We start from the raw sequence: 14,732 nt of genomic DNA, 5'->3' as shown, positions 1-14,732 counted from the left end.
GCACTTAATCTTGTAAAAGTTTTAATTTTATAATAAGTCAATTTTAATGTATAAACTTGTTTAGACTTTTTTACTTTACCCTGTCTTTTTAATTTTAAATAGTTCTATAATGGCATTAAATATTTGTTAATTTATATAGCTATTTTCTGTGTTCCAGAATTATTTGACTTTTATCTTTGATAATAAAAATGCATGCCAATAAAAAAAAAGGAATAAATAAATTATTTGTCAAAGTAATATGGTGTTCATTTCTATGCAAAAGATAATATCTTTTCCTCAAAGACAGAAATGGATAGCTATTCCTGGACAATTATTTTTTAGGATACTGGTTTATTTTATGCCATATTATGTTTTTTTGCCAGTGATTGCTTAGTGTCCCTTGTGATATTCTGAGGTTAGATTACTGAAGGGTTCCACATCACTGCATGCATGTTTAAATGGCCTTAATTTTTTCTTCAGACTCTTATTGGAGAATAATATGTTGATATTTCATGCTCTTATTTCTGTCCGATGAGGTTGTTTGAGGCTGAGAGCTCTACAAGGCAAACACAAGGTGGACTGGCACCGCCTTGGTCAGGGTGGATCTGAACATGATGGTACGGCATCTGACGTGATTGCTGCCAATTCCGAGGGGTTCGATTCATGGGTGTAGCCAGAATCAAAACTAGGGTGGGGGGCAAAAGTAGCCTTGGTCGTTCAATTTGTAACTTTTTTTACACAGAAAAGGTAATGAAACCAAAATTTTAAGGAAATTATGATAGCAATTTATTAGTTTTATAATTATTTGCTTGAAAAAATAATGATTTTCATTTTTAGTGCCATGTCTTATACCAATATAATTTTTCTGCAAAAGGAAAATTTATTCATAACTTGTTTTGAACTAAATTTTTTTTGCTCTTTGGGGGGGCAGTTGCTCCCCCTAGCTGGGTACGCCCATGGTTCGACTCAAATTTTTGTGGTGGAAGGTATTCTTCAGGGAAAGAGGAAGCCCAATTCTTGCTTGTGTGGGTAACACTTCAATTTCAACTCTCCATCCATTGATCCATGTTCTTCTGACCCAACCATTAAAACTTCATGTGCCTCTGTGCCCATGAATTCCTTAGATCTGCTTCATTATTGCTATGCATTGAACTGGTTGATTGATGATGATTGTGGGTGCACTACGGAGAGTGCACAACCATAAGCTCAGTGACAAGGCAGTACCAAATAAGGGGCTAAGCACTCTAGTACCCAACTTGGGATTCACGTCACGCTGCCTGCTTAAATGTTTGATGCCATAATAAATTTTCTGAGCTTCTTTCATCCGGCCAAAACGGCCTCAGAAAAAATACTTATGATGTCATCAGTTTAAGTTACCTTTGAAAGAAGTGAGATTCAGCCACACACTTACATGATGTGAAAGCATCACATAAAGTGTTCATTGGAAATTATAAGATCTCTTTTGTTTATGACGGATCAGTTCCTCCACATCTCATCTGAAACTATACCAGAACTACTGATGGACTAAAACTACAATGTGGATAAATTTCATTTTGGCACATTGTGAGATATTTAAGGATTGTTCGTCTGAATTATGATCTGCAGTTTCCAAGAAAGGATGTGGAGAAAAAAAGTGACAATGAGCGAAGGAAATGGGTGAGTTGGGGCAATCCTGAGGGCAGAGAGGTCAGACAAGAAGGATTATATAGGGAGGCACGTAATGCCAGATACGTAATTATTCTTAGTAGATAACAGTGGCATAGCCAAGAGGGGATCCCAGCAAACCAATTAATTTTGGCTTATTTTTGCAAAATGTATTTTACAGCTGAGAATGTTTTAACAAAACAGCTCCCCGACTACCCATTAATTGTGTAATTTTAAGTGCCAAAATTGCATAAAATGTGATTTATAGAGATGAAAATGTTCACATTTTCTCCAGGAGGGGTTCCACCCCCCCTTAAAAAGCGTGCCCCCCCCCCCCCCCAACATCGTCCTGACTACGCCCCTGGTAAGTACACACAAAAATAAATTTAACTTAAGTCATCTTCCTCCTGAATTATTATCTTGAGAAGAAAAACTTCCTCCGCAAAGGAAGAGGAAGATGATATGAACAACTTCTCAACGGAAACCGATCACTTGTGCGTAAGCTTTTCCAGCTATCAGCCAAAACCGGAAGATCACATTTGTTTTGAGGCGAGGCTATCTCATTTTATTCATTTATCTTCTGGCTGAGGAAAAGCATCTCCGGAAAAGAAATTTATACAAAGATATAATAAAATGTGACTCACTATGGGCAACAAGGATAAGCGCCCAAGCAAGAACTATACATCTTGGGCATCACGCGAAGTAGAACAATTTTCCATTTACAATCAGTGTCCTGTTCATTTAAGTGGCAGAAATGGCGAGGTAAACCAAGCTAATAATATGATACAAACGTGAGAAAAGCCGATCTCTCCTCCACCACGAAATGCCATTCATAGTTCGAACTGCAATTCCTTTAATTAAATCCACGTGGATCAGTATCTGACGTTGGTCATGTTTCCACGAAAATAATTCAATATTCCCTCTCGGTAAATGCTCGCTTATTTCTAGAGTGTTAGGTAATGTCAAAAATCATCAAGGACACAACCATTGAAGTATCCTTGACGTTCTCTGCAGAACTTAACGGGAATAGTTGCATTATAATTCCGTTACAATGCAATGAATCTTTAAATAATTGTAATTACAATAGTACGAGTTAAGATACGAACATTCATCTACCACGTTACAGAGGGTTGACCACTGATTGTGGGGTTGACTTTAGCATTTCACAACTTTCACTTGCCGGAATTTCCGGAACTTAAATTATATATGGCAACCGATGGCGATCACGGCAACGTTGGGGAGCGATATGTTGATTAGTTGGTGCGGTTGATGTGAAGTTTATGTCAAGACTTGCGTGGCTTTGCGTGTTACTAGTGCCAATGTTCGAGTTACGAATTGAGTGCAAATGAGGTGATCAATTGTCTTACCTGAATATTTGTAGCGTGTAGTGTCAATGTAGCAATGGAATCAGAAACTTCTGTGAAAGAAGGCTATTTATTATTTCCTCCTCATGGAATGCTGGGCCAGCTAAAGGTAAGTCCCTGTTAATATGCTATTTACGTCTCTAATTAGTATAGCACTGATATTCTTTTTTTAACATAATAGTTTCAGAAATCTTGGCATAAGAAGTACTGTCAACTCTTCAACTTGAGCCAACATGGTATTAAACGTTTAGAAATATTTGACAGTGAAGATGACGTACGAAAGTCCAATTCTGTTCGAATAATAACTCTTGAGAATTGTGTTAAAATCTCTCAAGATTCCCAGAAGCATCAGCAATTCGTTATTATGGTAAGCTATCCGAGATGTTTTTGTTATGTGCATGTGATGGCGGTTATATTAATTGTAGATGTGTTGGTAGTGAGCGTTTATCCCTTACTAGTAAAGTCATTTTAATTTGTTTTTCATCTATCTAGGTGGTTACAAAAACCTTAACGCTCCATTTTGCCGCGTTTACTCAAGAAGATATGAGAGAATGGGTTGTTGCTCTGCAGACTGTAGCTTTTCCCAGTGAGACCTCGACGAAAACCGTCGAAGAGGACAACGAACTGTACTGTAGCTCAGCTGAGGGTAAGGATAATTTTTTATATTTCAAAGGCCTAAGACTTAGTAAAGATGAACTGGAAATCAACTAACCATAGGTAAAAGGAGAGAAAGCACTGAAACTGATGAAATTCTCCCATTTTCCACAGTTGGATTCTTAATGAAAGCTCTTATTAATCTTGACGAAAAATAACTGTGAAAATATGGAGAAATAATCTTTTTCCCATTGTCTCACTTGCGTATATATTAAACCCTTCCTTAGAAGAAGCCTTTGGCTCATCTCTGACCGTAGGCATTTTAATTTTTGCCCTGGCAACCTTTCACCCCTTCTCTTTCATCCCGTATATCTGTCATGGGACAACTCAGCTCGACTGTGACTGAAAATTAGTGGAAAATAACATGTATGAAGTTATAAAAAGACCAAGTGCCTGTATGTTTTATGAGCTTTTGTCACTGATGGGAATTTATATTTTGTCACTAATTGCATTTTTAGGTGGAATAGTAAATTAGGAATCATCTTGGACATATGCTAATTGTAATTTGTATTTAATCTACTGAATTCCGTTGAAAATTATAATTTGCATTCATCCATCATTTATGGTTTCTGCCTCAAATCATGGAATAGGCAAATAGAACTGATTCAATGCTCACACTTTAAACTGGTACAGCTGTGCATGAAATTTTATGTATTTTCAATGAAACCTTCATGTCTTCAATAAAACTTAATGTAGCAATTACAAATTCATACATGAAAACAATGTCTAATAATATTTCTGTGCATTGACATTGTCAGGACTTGCTAAATTCATTCCTAATGAGTATAACCGAGATGTTGCGTGACTTATGTTTAGATACAATCAGTCTCCTCTCTGTGAATTTGGTTTGCAAAATATTTCATTTATTCAGGTTATTATTCGTGCACCATCACCCGTATCCATTAAATGCTGTTCTGTTAGAACCTGGTTACATGGTGCATCAACCCATACAAGTTAGTGTGCAAATGTATGAATGCTTGAATAAAAGCCAAAATTCACTATAAACTGCCCAATTTGTATGGATTCATGTAGCGAAAATAGAACCAGTTACAATGTGGTTCATGCAGTCGTATACTTTCCGTTTCCTGTCTACCATAATTGCTCATGCATTTAGATATTAATTTGTACGGGTTAATGTTCTCTGCAACCAGGTATTTAAGGGTTGCTTGCAAAGAGTGCATTAGGTGTAACGTGGAAGGAGGCAGCCACAAACTAGAGTAGGGGGAGCAGTTTTACAAACTGAGCAGCACATGTGCACATGCATTAGCCGACAGTGGCACAGCGAGGGGGGGTTTTGGGGGATAACACAGAGCTCAGAGAAATTTTTGGGGATAACCCCCCCCCCCCCCCCCCCCACAGAGCTCAGAGAAATTTTTAAGTTTAATCCATTTTACTTAATTGGATTAATAAAATATCCCTCAGAAAGCCGTAAAACTCACCATTTGAGCCATTTATCTTTAAAATTCCGCAGTTTATTAATCTTGCACCTACCGCTTATCCTAATGGTTATTCCATACCCCCACAAACCCTTGTATTATTTGCAACTAAACCCTTCCCAGGCTTAATTCCTAGCTGCGCCCCTGTTAGCTGATGCATTAAAGGAAAATGGACCCGTTTGTATGGATGTCAGGAAAGGGACACGAAAATGAAAAGGGAGGCGAAAATAAATTGGAAAGAGCTAATGAGAGGTTTGTTGTGTGAGAGTGTAAAGAAAAAACCTCGGTAAGAGTCTGAAAGAGATGGCAAAGAGGCCACTACTACGCTCAAAGAGCATTAAATTGAAGAGCGGGAAACAGTACGTGAAAACATTCATTTGGGCACTGGGATTCCGTGGTTCAGAAGCTCTGACCATTTGGAAAAAGTGATCAAAAAAGAATACATGCGTTTGCAACCAGGTGCTGGATGAGGATTCTGAAAATTAAAATGGTCAGATAGGGTGAGAAATGAGGAGGTATTAAAAAAATTGGAGGAGAAAGGACTCTATGCCAGAACACTATAGGGTAGTTAATTAATCGTAGAGGGCGTAACTTGGTGGAAATCCATAATAGCATGAATACAAGGATCAAGAACTTTGCTATTTCCACATAATATTTTATTAGCACCGACCATGGTTTCGTTACAGAGTAACATTATCAAGGTGAAGATTTAGGTAAATTGACAGTATATATATAGCAGGAGTCGTTGGTTAGGGGGAGGTAAGGGTTGGGGTTGGAGCTGGGTTTGGCGTCACTGTAGGTGGGGTGGGTGGAGGGGTGGATGAGTCCTCCACTTTCCCCCTTACTCATCCACCCCTCCACCCACCCCACCTACAGTGACGCCAAACCCAGCTCCAACCCCAACCCTTACCTCCCCCTAACCAACGACTCCTGCTATATATATACTGTCAATTTACCTAAATCTTCACCTTGATAATGTTACTCTGTAACGAAACCATGGTCGGTGCTAATAAAATATTATGTGGAAATAGCAAAGTTCTTGATCCTTGTATTCGTACTATAGGGTAGTTTACTTCATCAAGGAAAACTAAAGGTATTGATTTGGATTCGTTACCCACCATTAGTGTATTCATAATATAGAAATTATTTGGTTTTAGAAATACCGGTTTAGACAAATGGCAAGGGTCAATTTTATCCTCATTTGAAAAAGGCCAGATTGGCGCCCATGCGATTCCACTCCACGTGATGTCACAGGGACCTAGTTAAATCAACATATTTCTATACGAGTAGATAGGAGTTTTACATCGTCTGAGATTACCAATGCATGCATGAGGCACAGAGCTCAGGGAAACATGTCTTAATAATCACCTATTAAAACTGGCTAAGGCCGGAAAGTTTTCTTCGCTTGATAAGGTATTAATAATCCTTATTTAAGCCAAGCGCTACCAGCTAGCATGGTACTCTGCTACCTGCTAGCATCCTGCATCATATCAGCGCTCAGAGCCTCGCCCTAAGGTCACCTCACTTGCGTCAGCGGGAACCAGAACGACGTCACTCGGAGTTTTCCCGGCATTCATACTTAGCGTCACGTTTTCGCGCGCTTGAAAATTTTCACTTTTCATTTAATCGCAAAAAATAGATATTGTCATTTAAAAATCTAAAAGCGTGAAATACGTTCTCCAGGAGTAATAATCTTTCGATTTAGGCAATAAAAAAACAATAGGAAACCACCCTATTGAACACAATGGATTGGGTGAGTGATGAGGTAAAGCAGTTATGTGGGAAACATAATGGAAGGAAAGAATGAATGAAAAGTCCCCCAGCAAAGGGACGATTGCCTAAGACAGATGAAGTGGGATACGGGGAAGAAGAGCCTCTGGGTGGTGAGAGAACTAGCTTGGGATCGGGAGAAATGAAGGGCTGCAGTTTAAAACCAATCTTAGGATTTGGGCCAACTGGTTTAGCGAGTTATTATAGAAGGAAATAAGGGATGTAACAACATAAAAACATGAAACAACCGAGCATTGAAATCTAGGAAAAAAATAGAGGGAAAAAAGGAAAGATGATACATGGCCTGCAAAAAGAAAGAGAAGCTGCAAACTCTAAAAATAAATTCTAAAATAATAGGGATTGCATGAGTAACAAAGTGTACAGGTGAATGAAATTCCATTCCTCTGTAGCTTATGGTGCGAATAATTTTTTGCTGAACAGAACTTCAAGTGATGAACGGTGACAATTGCCTGAGTTACCACCTTAAAAATCAAGCATTGTGAGGGCATCTAAATGACGAGTGTCTTCTTCCAATTGAAAAGCAGATAATATTCCTTGAAAATAGGTTAAGTTTATGTTAACCCGTAATATTTTTCAGTGTCCAGCTACAAACTTACTTCTCTCTTAAGCTTTGGAAATTTTGAAAAATTATGCTCTAAAACTGGAATAGAAAGGGATTCAAGATTTATTGGATACCCTGAATCCGTTAATGTATCTTATATGTACAATTTTAATGTTTCTTCCTGGTTCCCTGTGGTTGGTGATTGGGCCACTTGGCTGACGATTGGCTTTGAAGTATGCATCAAGTATTATTTTCCCCTTAGCCTTAGGGCCGTATTCTTAGTCGACCCTACATATCCGTCCCTACATAACAAAAGGCCCCTATATGCGTTTCTCAGTCGACCCTACATAAGTGGTGGGGGGTGATTCCGTAGTGAAGTTCTCGGAGATGATGTACATGATGGCACAGCGGCAATTTTCCATTCTGGTGGCGTTATGGGAACTAACTATGACACTAAGAAAAGACATGCGATAATGTGTTAGGGCAACGGCTCAAGGAAAATAAACGGTGTCGTCCACCAGGTTGTGTCGGTACTTTAATTATCGCTACAAATATTCTCATATCGAGCCAAAAGTAGAACCTTATAGTCTTTAACTTACTTCAAAAGTGGTCTGTGCAAGTAATAAGTACGGAGCAAATATGATCATTGACGTGGGAACTTACGTTACATCATCAAGGTTCGTCATTCACTTTCACCTTCTGTAGTTAAGTTTATTATGTGGCAAATAGTGGCATAAAAATATGTTTTCAATGGTTGTACGTAAACGAAATATTGGTTTTCCAAAAGTATACCAAGTGCCAAACGTGAAAAATATTACTATATATTCGTATAAACAAGGTGAATGTATACCGCTATATTGTTCTTATTAGTTCAGTTAATTTTATAATTTATTTAACTCGGTGGCTATAATGTGGTAGTATTAATACCTTTCTGCTGTGTTTCTGTACTTTTTCAAATAGTTTGTGTGAGCTTGCCTCGCTTAATATGCATTACATCGTAGATTCTTTAATCGAAGTGATCAGCAGACGATATTTGGCCGCCATGTTTTTGTAGGGTGTAGGGCTGGTTCGGGTACCCTACATCAAGTAGGGCCCAATTAGTTCCAAATACGGCCATATGTAGGGCTTGATGTGGCGTATGTAGGGCGAGATCGGTTTATGTAGGGGCTGATGGCGTAACCAGGGTCGGTTGGCCCTACAGGGTCGACTAAGAATACAGGCCTTAGACTTAATCACCTATTCCTTTAGTAATGGATATTTGAAAAGGAACTAGTGTGAAGGCAAATGAATCCTCGTACCAGGCACTTAGCCATAGAGGGCTGTTTGGGAGCTTCAGCCCTCCCTATAAAGGTTTTCTCTTTTGGTGACTACCTGTGATACATCTGCTGAAGTACACTATCCCAGGAGCACCTATCCTTTGACTCTCCATTTTCCAAAGTAGTTAAATTTCATCATGTCTGCTAATAACCAAAAATGAATTGAATTTTCAGTACTGAGAAAACTGAATATGAAGCTAACTTAATGAAATTATGGTTTTCAATGCATGCAAAATGACAGCAGGCAACCCGAAAACCACCCAGGCTCCCCCCTAAGCAATGTCTGGCTATGTGCCTGCCTTGACTCAACTTGAATATATGAGTGGTTATCTGATGCTTTTTGTAATCAATGATATCATTATGTGACTTATTCTGCAGCCTTTTCTTGTCCAATAACGTTCCTTTTCTTTTTAGGTGTCTACCATGCGAAACTCATATCCACGGAAGCTTCGGACCGATGCGGCCTGGCCCCTGGTCCTTACACACTGCTGTGCTTGGAGTCTGAGATACAACTAATGGGACAATCAAGAATTCTCCTGAAGTGGCCCTATCATTATATTAGGCGTTATGGGCAGAGGGAGGGCACATTCACATTTGAAGCTGGGAGGAAATGTCCCTCTGGTGCCGGATCCTTTCAATTTGCCCACTCGTACGGGACGGATGTCTTCCGCTGCATTTCAAGTCGAATGAAGAACATGCGGAAAGTGCTCTCTTCGGGAGGGGGTGGGGATTTCCCGATGCCTCCTTCGCTCCCGTGCACCCCAGACGCAGATAAGGTGGCCAGCATGCCAGTGAACTACTGGTCTGGCTCCAAGAACGATGAGTCAGGCTCAAATGTATCCCTTTCAAATGCTCCAACAGTGTGTGTCGACGATCTCCTTCAGGCAGTGCTCAACAATATGGAGGCTGGATCCCGCAGTCCCCTCTCGGCAATGCCTCCCTTTGGCTCTGGTCTATCCATCAACATGGACTCCATAAATTCCTCACTGGAGGACATGGCCATGAAGAATCTGCGAAGTTCAGTGAAACCTGTGCAACCATCCAGGTCTACCAGGTTGCATGGCAATCATTCTGTCTCCAATCCTAGTATCAAGCAGAAAATAAACGAGTTATCTGTCTTGTCAGTTGGGAAGGCTGAGCTCCCTAACTCACCTCCGGACAATGATGCCGTGAGTCCTAAACATTCTTACGATAAGGTTGAATTCCGGGAAGATGCATGGAAAACGATGGGTCTATCTGAGATGCCGCACTTGGAGGTGGTCCCAGTGGTGGAAAGTGGTGCCAATTTCACAAAGGAGAGGAAGAAGGCCCGAGAGCGACATGAGAGTGACGTGAATAAACCCAGCAAATCCAAAATATTGATGAACTGTCAAGATAGTGGGAGTGGGGATGATCTAGATGATAATTATGACAAGCTACAGCACTTGGGGACTCAATCCTCCAAGCGCAGCTTCAAAAATTCTGACCAAAGGTACAAGCACGTCACTCCTATTTCCTTGACCAATGCTGAATCTCAAGCTACGCTGAAATTGAAAAGTACATCGGGAGAGAAAAGTCCTGATAAGCAACCTCCTAGTTGGAATGCTTATGACAATGTTCAGAATTGCATGCAGGCAGTTAGATTAGCTGATGATTCACATTTAGGATATGGTATGATCAGGAAGAAGGTCGTGAATGGTGATGATTCTGGGTTAATCGCTAACGTACCTAGCCATACATTTCATAATGAAATTGAATATGCTGTTATTGAGAAGCCAAAGAAATCTAGTCCTAAGCTATGAGTGCTTTATTGTTCCTACACAAAATATTGAGATTTTATTTTTGTTTTCCAATGAGAGTTGCAGGTATTTAGCTGTTGAGGATCATTTGTGCTATATGTACATGTTTATTAAGAGATGAAAAATATCTATTTTTGCAAATATTTTTCTCCTCTAGAGAATTGTATAAATTTTGGCTGATATTAATACTTATGCTCATTGGGCTTGAGCTAAGTGACTATCATTGTTTGTAATTGTAATTAAAAAATACTCTATTCTTACTGAAAGTTACATGAAAGTTTCGTCATTGAGTTCTCAGTATCACTGATTTTGTATACGTAATGCTTGAATCACAATTGTGTGTGTGTAGATGCCATTAAAATTCAAATGATACATGAGAAAACTACATAGTAACCGTAGTAATACATTTTAGAAATGGCAGTGTTGACCTACTTTTGTAAATTATTGTTTGAATGACCATTTAAACAATAGCAATATTTTTAAGCCATTTATTTATATCAGGCCTTAGGTTTTGATGAAGTTTAGTTTCTTCTGTGGTTAAGATCTGAGATGATGTATCATCATGTTATTTTCCTTATCTATGCTACCTATGAATTTAATACTTATTTAAATTCATTGATGACTAATGAAAATAATACAATTGACGTTAAATTTGTGTAGAATTGAAAATAAGAATTGTTTTATTGTGCATCATATATATTTATCTGATTTTACCTCAACCTTGGAACATTCTTTTGGCAACAAATTACTTAAGAAATATTTTAATACGTTATGTAAAACAGTGAACTTCTTGCCTAATTCTAATTTTAATGTAAGGTATTCCATCCATTTAAAGGTAGGCTTGCATGGATGATTTTGTGAATTACCCTGGCTTGTCCTGCTCACACGTTGATCTTCCCTCTTAAACTCATTGTCAGAATAAGACCTATTCCCTTTCAATCTCTAATCCACACCCTCTGCCTCCTCCGTATCTCATCCAGAAGCTCTCCCTCCTTACCAATCGTGTCGTGTGCCGCCTCATTTCATTGCTTCTCCATCCATCTCACATTTCATATTCTCTTCGATATCCTCATCTGGAATGTCTACGGTCTCTTTCCTCTTCATATGCCAGCATGCAATTTTTCAAACTATGAAGCACTTCGGGACAGACTTTTCATTAACAATTATCTAATCAGCTATTTCCTATTGATTAATGCCTTTAGTAATTGTAATGGAAACCTCTTTTTGAACTCTGCAATATTTTCCTATCTGATTTATTGTTTTATCTTCCTGAAAATCATTATTTATCATATAAGTGTTATGATAATACTACTTCATTCAGAGAACTTAAAGTGCATGTATTTTGAGGAATACATTTCCATTTATATGTGTCATGGGCTATCAGTGTGTGCCCCTAATTGTAAATTTGCTTGACAGCGTTACCTCATTTTTTTTTAATTTTGTATCAGTACACATTTGACTGGGAGCTTCAAATTCTCCTGAAATATTTCGCGCTTTCATTTGTTAATGGCATTTTTATTCTTTCCTGAGATTTTATATAACCTTCATTCACATTATTTTATACATTAAAAGTGTTTTATGCATTAATTCTTAATTTTCATTCATGATGTTACTCAAGATACTATGGTCTATAAGCCATTAGTATGTATTAACCGTTGATTTGAGACAGCGGACCTTAGAAGTACTCTCCAAAAAATTTGTGGCTGCCTGTGTGCTTAATTCCTCAATTTTTGAATTCTTTGACGAAGGTGCATATTCCTTTCAGCATTTGAATAACTGAAACTTGAAGAGTTCCCAATCGTACTATCTCTTCATACATATATTGCCTCATACATACATACATACTTATATTTTTTACTGAATAATACATTTGTTATTCAATAAAGAAAGAGCTATTTCTCTGTGGGCCATAATGTTATGACTATGAATGCAATACTCTGTGACTTTGAGTTCCACAGGTATCTAGTTGATAAACACTTTATGCATGTTTATATTTTGTGCTTATGAAATTGCTGAGCCTTATGTGATAATGGAAGTGTGTGCGCTCTGCTGCTCTTTCTTTGCAAGGGCAGCATGAGGGGGCGTCAGAATTATTGTCAGAGATATTATTCCAATCTTTTGAGTGTGTTTTAGCATTAAGTATGACTTTTCAATGACACTGAATTTTTTTTGCAGACTTTGAAAAAGTTGAATTTTTATTTTTAATTCATTTGTCTGTCATCAGTTATGAAATCCCTCTGAAAACATAATTAAAGCTTGTACCTTTAGGCCTGCTGTAATACATATTAATGTTATCACATGATGCTCTGTAAAATGTGGAAAGAATAATCACTGTTCCAATGGTAACATTAATAATTTTAAGTATTTGTCTATAGTGTAGCAGTCATGAATATTTGTACGGGGAAAGTCCTTGAGACAGTGTAAGCCAAACTTGATGAGCAATCAGTGGGTGAACTTCTGTACAATTTTTTAAACAATTTTTTCTCTGCATATATGGTGACTAGTTCTACTGTGATTCCTAAACAAAAGCCAGCTCTGGACTTACTCATGTGCATCACACTCTGTGCTTACTTCATTTATGGTAAAATCACTATTTCTATTTACTACGTACCATTGTTAAACTGTGGTGCTTCTATCCTCTTATGATGGTAACCATATCCCTTATCCTAATATGAGAAATGTGATATTTAATACTCAAAATTTCACTCCTACCCTCAGTGGTAGATCATTAAAACTTAATTTTTGTGCCATTTTTTAGAAAGTATCTTTCATGCATAGTTCGGTGCCTTATGCCAGTGATGCGTCAGAATATATTCATCAGCAAAAAGATTTTTTTCAGTTTGGAATGCTGAAAAAAATATCTTTTATATATATTTTATTTTAATAAAATGTTGGTGCATTGTTCAAGATACTGGGACCAATTTTGTAAAGGTGCCACAAAACTGTAGCTCAAGCCTTTGACATTCCAGTTAAAGGCTGTGGGCATTGTTTAAAGAATATTGGAAGGCTTTAATATAAAGATAACTGATGTAATGTTATGGAAATGCCTTTGTGCATTTTAAAATTTGTTTGTGAAAGCATGTCCCAAGATATTCTTTTGTAATAATGTTTATGATTAAATTGTTGAAATATACATCACATTATCATGTTTTTTTAATGTAAGCGGCATTGTGCTTATATGATTTTCCCAATATGTCTATGTTAAAGTATTTTGTATTGCCAAATTTTATTGCAGTTTGTGAACATAATTATTGAAGAATATGAATGTCAGTTATATCTTGCTATGACGTAGTTCTTATTTTTAATAATCCCATGCATGTTTTCCCTTTTATATTGATCAGTCTCTATTTTTTAAATATGTATACAAGTTTGACTTCAAAATGCATTATTTTAGCTGCAGTTGGTTTCACACAAATGTGTAAATCAGTTTGTTTTTGCTAAGTGAGTGCTGAGAGGCTTCACCAGCTGACCTCCTTAAGCCTCATTAATATTTCAGTATTTTCCTGCTAAACCATTGGCTCTGGGTTAGTACACATTGTGACCTCTTGTCAAGGGGAGAGTGGGAGGGATTGGGGTGGACAAGAAAAGGGAAAGGGATTTTTATTCGGGAGAGAAAGGGGACGGGATGCACGAGAAAGGAAAGGAACGTATGAGTGACCTCTTGGTGATAAGTGCGCTTGAAAGAACAAGATCCTTCTACAAATTCTTTGTTTAACACAAATTTAATGAAAACAGCAAATAATCGTAAGTACATAATCACACATCAGATAGCCGCTTCCTTGCGGGCATATGCGAGAATCGACTGAATATAACATCAAAAGAAAACAGCAAACACAAGTGAAACAACTAATTCTTGCCTAATTGATTTCATCAGTTCATCTTTCACCATCTGATCACAAAGTTAAATGACAATATAATCAAAAGAAAAACGTACCCTGTCCTTACAAACTAATGCACACACACGGAGGGGGGGAGGAATAGGGGGAATCAGAACACAATAAAGATTGAGGGGGGGGGGGGAAACGGCTCTTCTGCTCTGAATGGGAGGAACAATTTTGGAGTTTGTACACGACACTAGTCACAGGGACACTGGTACGGAATCTTCGTAACCTGGGGGGGGAATGTCTTAGTTCGTGGTTTGGGGCAGGGGCAGTAGTACCGAGGAGTCTCTGGTAGTACTTATCAGATCCGGGTCTCATCAATGCTGAGGGCTGAGTTTCTCCTTTTTG

The 14,732-nt window shown here is 38.1% G+C and overlaps 1 protein-coding gene across 2 annotated transcripts; it reads left to right on the top strand.

The window, feature by feature from the left end:
* The first annotated feature begins 2,113 nt into the window (after window positions 1–2,113).
* On the top strand, window positions 2,114–13,787 carry LOC124156475. Of its 2 annotated transcripts, none has more exons than XM_046531044.1 (4): window positions 2,114–3,096; window positions 3,175–3,354; window positions 3,480–3,633; window positions 9,140–13,787. In XM_046531044.1, exons 1-4 carry the CDS (start codon window positions 3,025–3,027, stop codon window positions 10,504–10,506), a joined length of 1,773 nt encoding a protein of 590 aa, XP_046387000.1. In that variant the 5' UTR covers window positions 2,114–3,024; the 3' UTR covers window positions 10,507–13,787. The 2 variants fall into 2 exon arrangements, with proteins under 2 accessions (XP_046387000.1, XP_046386999.1); XM_046531043.1 differs by having other exon boundaries at window positions 2,115–3,096; window positions 3,169–3,354.
* Window positions 13,788–14,732: the final 945 nt, after the last annotated feature.

Source organism: Ischnura elegans, chromosome 3 (genome assembly GCF_921293095.1).
Source record: "Ischnura elegans chromosome 3, ioIscEleg1.1, whole genome shotgun sequence".
NCBI lineage: Eukaryota > Metazoa > Arthropoda > Insecta > Odonata > Coenagrionidae > Ischnura > Ischnura elegans.
This window is presented reverse-complemented; position numbering and strand designations above follow the sequence as displayed.